Source organism: Patiria miniata, unplaced genomic scaffold (genome assembly GCF_015706575.1).
Source record: "Patiria miniata isolate m_02_andy unplaced genomic scaffold, ASM1570657v1 HiC_scaffold_24, whole genome shotgun sequence".
Classification (NCBI taxonomy): Eukaryota; Metazoa; Echinodermata; class Asteroidea; order Valvatida; family Asterinidae; genus Patiria; species Patiria miniata.
This window is the reverse complement of record NW_024037063.1, coordinates 11,586,636-11,595,530: the sequence shown is the minus strand read 5'-3', so window position 1 is coordinate 11,595,530 and position 8,895 is coordinate 11,586,636. Positions and strand designations below refer to the sequence as shown.

Here is an 8,895-nt window from a genome sequence, read left to right as displayed (position 1 = left end):
CCGGTAAGAGCAGAAGATACAGAAGAGTGAGTGATCTCTGGTCAACATGTGGTCAATCTCCTTCCTGGTATGGCCATCATTTGATAACCATGTCCAGCGATGGATTCCCTTCCGTCTGAAGAAGGTGTAATAAATATATCATGAGGTATGTTATATGTATATACCACCATCTGTTGACGGGTGGTAACTGGGTCAAATACACCAGCCATCTTGGATACACACACGGTCTTCCAGTGTCAGTCATTTTTGAGTGCATTGCATCCATCGTTACATGGTATCAGAAGTGATTTAAACCCACAAAGTAGTACAACATGGAGGGATTAAAACCCCCTAATGCCCTGAAGATTGACTGTACCAATTTAGCTGGAGAATGGCGCAAATGGAGACATAGATTTGAGTTGTACCTGACGGCGAGTGGAATCGAAAAGAAAGCTGGCCGAGTACAGTGTAGCTGTATGTTTCATGTCATAGGTGGGGATGCATTGGAGATATACAATACATTCACCTTTGCTGATGGAGAGAGTAAAGGTAGCTTGAATACTCTCATGAAAAAGTTTGCAGCACACTTTGAACCACGGAAAAAAAAGCGTTAGATATGAGTTCATAACTGACCAAGAAACGAGAAATAAGAGACTGCATGCACTGTGGGAGAGACCATGAATCTCGGAACTGTCCAGCATATGACAAAACATGCAAAAAATGTGGGAAAAAGAATCACTTTGCCAACAAATGCTTCAGTGATTCGCCCTCAAAAAGCAAACCCAGTCGACGTACAAAACCTCGCAGTGTTCATGAAATGAATGAGCAGTCAGACAGTGAATCTTCAGAGACAGAGTTCTACATGGATGCAGTACTTGTCAACAAGAAAGACTGGACTGTAAACATCAAGACGGTAGGAAATTTGACTCAGAAAACTGTCAAATTCAAGCTAGATACAGGAGCACAATGTAACACTATTCCCGTTGTTCTAAAGACGGCAGGACTCAAGTGTAGCATTCACTGAAAGACGTTTATTAACAGCCCGTAATAACATCATATAATATGGATACGGTGGCCGCTTAATGCCACTCCATAACATCCCCTTTTCTTAAGATAAGGAACAGTCTTGTTTTGTTGCTGTACTTTCACTTGAGACTGAGTGTAAACTGTGGTCTGTTGCAGTGGTAATCAAGAACGCTAAGCTTTTGTGAATAACTCAGCAAACGTTATGAACGCTTTAACACTAGAACGTATTTGGAACAGCTCTAAACCTTTAACACTACTTAGTAATAAGGTTAGTTTAAGAACAACTTTAGTAAAAGCAACTTTAACCAATAAACTGCATGCAAGCGTAGTCTATCTAAACTAAGTGTTGGCCTATGGCCCTAAGGCTTTGTGGGTGAGTGTCCCAAAGTCAGATTTATGACTCGATAAGTCTCTTTGGTGGTCTGGAAATGTGACCGGATCTGGTGATGGTAGTGTTGGTGTTCAGTCCTGGAGGTTTGTCTGTGGGGGCGGAAGGTCAATCTTGTGCCTTAGCGACTGGACTGGCGGCGCTCAAGCTGGGTGGCTCAGTGCTAGCTGGTTGTTGCATGAGCAGAGGTTCACTCACGCATGTGGCTGGTGTTGTAGGTTGTTTCGCGTTTTCCCGACTGTCTCTGAGGTGTATGCACTTGCGTCTGTAGCATTTGCTACCGACTTCAACGATGTAGCTGCGTGGCGCAACTTTGGCTTTTATCACTCCCGGGGTCCATGGGGAGCCTTCAACCTTGGGTCGAGTTTTGGCGAGAACTGGCTGTCCGACAACCAGATCAGGGAGGCTTTTTGCAGTGCGGTCGTGATACAGTTTAGCTGTCTGTCTTTTGGTCACGACTTGCTCGGTGACGGCCTCTACAACCTGGGGCTTGTACAGTGAGCTCTTGCAAGGGAGAAATGAGCGCGTTCGTTGAGACATTAAGCGCTGTGCCAGAGAGCTGGACATTCCCGGAGTAGTGGTGTTCCTCCATGCAAGGATAGCCTTCCACACGTCACTGTTGTCTTTGGCAGCTTTGGTCACAAGTCCTTTGGCGATTTTGACCGCGGACTCTGCTTTTCCGTTGGATTTTGAGTGGTAGGGGCTTGAGGTAGTGTGTTCAAAGTCCCAGTCATTCGCAAACTGAGTGAACTCGCGTGACACGTAGTTTGGTCCGTTGTCTGTGATCAAGGTGTGAGGAATGCCGTGGGTGGCAAACACTGGCTTCAGTTCCTTGATTAGCGATTTGGATGTCATGTCTTCCAGGGTGCGCACGTCGATGTAGTCTGAGTAGAGGACTACTAGTACGCAGTAGTTTTGTCCATTGACCTCAAAACAGTCACTCGCGACTAACTGCCACGGTGTTTTGGGTATTGGGTGCGTCATGAGGGGTTCCTTGGGGAGAGCTGGTTGTGACTCCTGGCAGATTGCGCAGCGCTGGACTGCCTCAACCAGTTCTGTGTGCATACGTGGCATGTGAGATGCATGTGCCCTTGCTGTCATGTCTGCACGGAGAGCAGTTGGGATTACAATACGCGTTCCGCGAAAGATGAGCCCGTTTTGTGTTGACAGCTCATCTCTGTATGGCCAGTATTCCCTGATACACAAAGGAACTTGAGCCTTGTCCCCTGGCCAGCCTGCTTGGATGACCTGCATCAGCGTTTGTAGGGTTTGGTCAGCAAGCGTTGCCTTTTTGACTCTCTGCAGACGCTCGTCTGTGACGAAGATGGTTGGTTCGATGTTCTCCAACTCCATGTTTAGCTTCTGCTCCTGAGTGACGGAGAAGATCAGATAGTCTGGTGTCTGATCTGTGACTTGTCGTGTTGGCAACGATGCTCGCGACAGTGTATCGCTCAGGTACATTCGCGAACCCTGCTTGTACTCTACGTGTAGTGAGTACTTCTGTAGGCGGAGTCGCATAAGTTGTAGACGCTTAGGGCTCACCAATATTGGCTTTCTGAAGATGTTCATCAGAGGTTTGTGGTCGGTGAGCACGAGCACTTTGTCGCGGCCTAGGATTGCTCAAAGCGCTGTGTGGCAAATACGATTGCCAAACACTCTTTTTCTATTTGAGCGTAGTTGCGTTCTGTGGCTGATAGTGCTCGTGAGGCGTACGCGACTGGGCGGCCATTTTGTGTGATGACGGCTCCTAGTCCAACCTCGGAGCTATCACACTCGATGGCGACGTCTTGGTTGACATCATATTAGCTCAGTACTGGTGCTTTAGTAATGAGCTTCTTGATCTTGTCCAGGGCCTCGTTATGATGTGTCAACCAGTCAAATATAACGTCTTTGTCGGTGAGACGTCTGAGTGGCTCGCATACTGTGCTCAGTTCTGGCAAGAATTTAGCCAGATAGGTCACCACTCCGATGAGTCTCAGCACACCCTGGACGTCTGTATGGCGAGTCATGTCGTGTATGGCCTTGATTTTCTCCGGGTCTGGAGATAGTCCGTCTGAGCTGAAGACGTGTCCCATGTATGTGACTCTGGATAGCTTGTACCATAGCTTGGCTGCGTTCAGCTTCAGATTCCGCTCTCTGCATCTCGAGAGAAGAGCGGTGAATGCGGCGTCGTGTGAGGCTTCTGCTTCAGCCTGCGTTTCTCCCGAGCCGTAGTCTAGGATGTCATCTGCAATCACTGCGATGTTTTCCAGGCCTTCCAGGCACTCATGGAGCCTGCGCTGGAATTCTTCCAGTGCTGATGAGATACAAAAGGGCATCCTCAACCAGCGGTTACGCCCGTAAGGCGTCCAAAATGTTGTCAGATAACTGGAGGGCTCATCAAGGACGACTTGAAGAAAACCGTCCTTGGCATCTACCACCGAGAAGAGCTTGGCGTTCCTCAGTCTCGGGGCTACTTCGTCTACGGTGGGAATGGGGTAATGGTTGCGCTTAATGGCTTTGTTCAGGCCGTGTGGATCCAAACATACCCTGATTTTGTTTGGCTTTCTGACGACTACCATGTTGTGGATCCACTTGGTAGGCTCAGTCCCCCGGGCAATGGTGCCCTGGGCTGTCATGCTGTCTAGCTTTCGTTTCAGCTCTGCCCGCACAGGGATGGGTACTCTGCGCCTGGTGTTCTGTGTCGGAGTGACACTGTGATCAATGTCTATGTGGTAGTGACCTGGTAGCCGACCAAGGCCAGTGAATACGTCTTTGTACTCACTGAGGACCTGTTCCTTGGTTTGAGTCGTTGACTCTGTCACTGCATGCACTAAGCACTCCTGTGCAAACTGCATTAGTCCCCGAGCTTCTGCTTTTTACCTGACAGCAGAGATGAGGGGGCATCCTCCACAATCTCGAAGTGGATTTTCCTGGTGACCCCTTTGATCTGGCATCTCAAGCTGGCAGCTCCAACGGGATGAATGATTGTGCCATTGTACAGTTTCAGTTTAGTCTTTGATGGCACCGGAGGCGTGTCACTGAGCTGCTTGTAGTCTGCCAGCTTCATGGTGCTGCAAGTTGCACCAGAGTCTAGCTGAAATCTGATGGGCTTTGTCAGATCCCTTGTTGGCGTCTCCACTGCTAGCTCAACAAAATATTGCTGCTTGGGCTTTGACTGCACTGTATAAATGCTTTCGTCACTGCCGCTTTCGTCTCCATCCATTTGGTGGAGCTTCTGTGTGGTTTTCTGTGGCTGACGTTTGGTGCGGTCTGTGCCCGATGACTGGCAAACCTGCGCATAGTGGTTGCGTTTTTGGCACTTAGAGCAAGTTGTCCCGTAGGCTGGGCACTTGCCTTTGCTGTGCGATTTGCCACAGTACTTGCAATTGATGTTCGGAGGCTTGCAGGCTTTTCCAGATTTCTGTGTCCGCTGCTTGTTTTTCACAAAGTGCGCTTTCTCTGCCTCTACCGGAACCATCTGCTGAAGGTGGATCGCTGCCTGTTCACTGCTGCAGCATATGTCTATGGCTCTCTGCAATGTCAGTGACGACTCACGCAGCAGACGACGGATGCTGTTGCCAACTACTCCTATGACCAGCCTGTCTCGGAGCATTTCATCGAGAAGCGCTCCATAATTGCATGTGGTTGCCAACTTTCTCAGCCTGTTCAAGAAAGTGTCAATGTTCTCTTTGGGCTCTTGCTTGCAGGAATTGAACATGAATCGTTCGTACACCACATTGCGTTTAGGGTCAAAATGAGCTCCAAGGCTGGTTAGGATTTGCTGTGGTGATTTTCTCTGTTCCTCTGTTAGTGGCAGATTTTCGTACACTTCATAGCACTCCTTCCCCATAACTGTGAGTAATGTAGCCACATGGATGGAAGTATCTTTCTTATCCAGTTCTGTGGCCACTAGATAGTTCTGCCAACTTGCCTTGAAAAATGGCCAGTTGGAGACCTGGTCTCCTTTCATGTCCATTTTCGTTGGTGGGGGAATGAGCGAGTGCGCCATGGTTAATATGCCGTGCGTGCGTAATGTACACCGCGATGTGTCCGTTACAGGCCTCCGTAGTTTACACTAACAAATAAATGTGCAACAAGATATCGGAATCCAAAGCCAAGCTCGTCTCCTACTCGGGGCATTAAATCAACACAGCTGGAAAATGTGTCTTGCTATGTTAACACAAACGTAAACGAGCTTGAATTTTAAGTTTTGAATGACAACGCAACACCAGTGTTGGGACTTGAAGCGTTTGAACAACTTACGCTGATAAGGAAACTGGAAACGGTGGAACAAAACTGTCCATAGATTGTGGAGAAATATACAGATGTGTTCGAAGGACTTGTTTCAACAGTCCATCCGGAAGATACCGGTACACGAGATTACCGTTTGGTATCAAGTCAGCTCCAGAAATCTTCCAAACAGTCACGACACAGATGTTTGACGACATAGATGGAACAAAAGTTGTCATGGATGACATTCTAGTATGGGGAGTCGACCAGCAACAGCATGATGAACTCATTGAGAAAGTACTCAAGCGAGCACAAGAACAGAACTTGAAACTGAATCCCAAAAAGTGTAAATTTGGGGTCAAAAGTGACATACTATCACCATGAAGTATCATGTTTTATATTTACTGTATAAGTTGTATACGTTGACCTTCAAGGATCAGGACCACCTTCCTGGTAATGAGACACATCTAGGGGATGGCCAGTTTAGTCACAAGGTCCGCGTGGGTGGATGCTGGGCTGCACCACGGTGATTCAGCCCACGGGCTTATAAGGAAATCCGATTGTTCTATTAATTTGCCTAGCCCTGCCCCCAGATACAAGTTGACTAAACACCTTCAATTCTATATTTATTAATATTCAATAGCTAATGAACGATTCCTAATAAGGCAAGAAACCTGTAAGATAGCTGTAAGATGGAATGTTTATTTACTGTATAAAACCCAGTAGAATATAGCAATCAGACAGAGAGCGTCACAGCCAACTGAATAAACCACATTCAGCTGAAGTACAACTTCGTCTCTTACTGTCTTACTTGTCTACATAACCTCTCGGGTTATTTTTGGTGGAGAATCCGGGTACCTCTCTCAACATCGAGTTGTTCATGCTCACGCGATCGAGGTCGAAACAATCTGCATCAACCATGGCCTGTACAGCGCACATCGTGTTCATCCTTCCAAAGTTCACCCGGTATGACTCGGAGGATCTCGAGTTATGGATCGACCGGTACGAGAGATATGCTCTCCAGAAAGCATGGACGGCTGAGCAACAAGCCAGCAATTTTCCCCTCTACCTCGCCAGTTCTGCCAGTTACTGGTACGCAGACTTGCCCAATGCAACAACGGGCACCTTTGCGGCACTAAAACAGGCTTTTCTCAAGAAATACGAGCCACACGAAAGCATGCGATGGGTGCGATTGTCGGAGCTGGCCGACAGGAAACAACAGCCCAACGAAGCGGTCGAAAAATACCTGGGCGACATAGAGAAACTGTGCTGTCAGCTGAAGCACTCACAAGAGGAGAGAATGGAGGCATTCATAAGAGGACTGCCTACCAACCTCAGAGCCCATCAAATCTCATCAAAAGACAATGGATGAGGCGGTAACGCAAGCAAGAATTGCTCAGTCGACAGCTGCAGCGCAAGAACCAACCCCATCCACTGACGTGATTTTATCAATCAAGCAGCTGTCTGAACAGATCGCTATCCTTAAAGACCAGATGCCGACAGTTTCAGCGGCCACTCATCCATCTCCCCGAGAGCCACCAAGCAGAGGATAAGAGTTAGGACAGCGTCGCTTCCGCCCCCAGCAAACCCAAGTTTTCCGACAGCAGCAAGGCCCAGGACAGCAGCGAACTCAAGCAGCGATGCCGCCCATGATGTATCCGTGCCGGGGATCTCGACAGAAATCGACAAACAAATCCAAGACTTGCTAAAAGCTGACATAATCGAACCATCTACTTCGCCCTGGGCAAGCCCGGTAGTGCTTGTGATAAAAAGAATGGTGATTTTCGCTTTGCAGTAGATAATCATCGTCTTAACCAAGTCACAAAACCCATGTCCTTCCCTCTACCTCGACCTGATGATGTACATAATACCATAGGTGAATCCCATGCTACGATATTCACAGTACCTGATCTTGCGTCAGGATTTTGGAAAATACCTCTAGATCAGGGTAGCCGCGCGAAAAACTGCGTACGCATCACAAAGTGGCAATTACCAGTTCAAGAAACTTCCATTTGGTCTCATGAATGCGCCAGTTTCATTTCAAATGGTCATGACTCAGGTGCTGCGTCATTTGCACTTGTATATGTGGATGACATCATCATTTTCTCCCCTGATTTTGACACTCATTTGAAGCACCTGCATGCAGTCTTTGACCGCCTTCGTCGCGCAAATCTCAAATTGAAACCACAGAAGGGTCACTTTGCTGCGAAAGAAGTAACCTATCTTGGGCATGTCATATCGAAGCAAGGGATCAAGGCTGATCCAGCCAAAAACGTCAGTAATGACCTTCTTCCTCGTTCCTAAGGACCCATCTGAATTTTGAGCATTTCTAGGGATATGTAACTATTACCGTAGATTTGTGAAAGGTTATGCCAACATAGCAGCCCCCTAAACAAACTCCTGCAGAAAGACGTGCCATTTGTGTGGACAGAAGATTGCGACAATGCTTATCTCCAGTTAAAGCAAGCGCTCGTCTCCCCAATCTTAGGATATCCTAATTTTGATCGCAAGTCTATTCTAGCTACAGATGTGGGTTTGCCATCAGTTACATCCTCTCACAAACCGACGAAAACGGTAAAGAGGTTGTCATTCAATACGGTGGGAGAGCGCTCACAAAGGTCGAGCAAAAATGGTCCATAACCGAAAGAGAAGGTCTAGCTGTTGTACAACGAATTCAGTTTTACCGGGTGTATCTAGCTAACAGAAAGTTTCGGGTCCACACAGATCACGTTTCTTTGCAATGGCTCAGATCTATACGCAATGTTGTAGGTCGATTGGGAAGATGATCTAAAATTACTTCAAGGGTATGATTTTGATATTGTTCATAGGTCTGGCACTTTCCATGGTAATGCTGATGCCCTTTCACGTAGACATTATGACAACAACGCCTCTCAAGTTCAAGCCCCGAATGAGAACCCAATTCCAGTTGAGACTGTGCATCAGCCTCAGGAAAACAGTCACTCGGTAACGCTGGGTAAAACGTACGAGTACCAATTGACTTATGCCACGGATAAAGAAAAAGTCTGTTCTATCGATAACCCTGACAGTTTGACAGATCAATCCGTTGATATCCAAGCTCGCCATATGACGACGCGATAGTTCCCTGAATCAGTACATTGAGTACTTTGCCAATGGTAGTTTGCCATCCGATGGGAACGCTGCTAGACGCATAGTCGCCGAAGTTCAAGATTATGTCATACAAGATGGTATATTAATTGTACCATTACTATTATCCACGCGGTAAAGGCCACCAAGTTGACAGACACATGAAACAGTTGGTTGTTCCTACT

The 8,895-nt window shown here is 47.3% G+C and overlaps 1 protein-coding gene across 1 annotated transcript; it reads right to left on the bottom strand.

Annotated features, from left to right (window-relative positions):
• Positions 1-1,501: 1,501 nt before the first annotated feature.
• Positions 1,502-2,854, bottom strand: LOC119731945 (uncharacterized protein K02A2.6-like). The gene has a single exon (XM_038205254.1). It carries the CDS (start codon positions 2,852-2,854, stop codon positions 1,502-1,504), a length of 1,353 nt encoding a protein of 450 aa, XP_038061182.1.
• Positions 2,855-8,895: the final 6,041 nt, after the last annotated feature.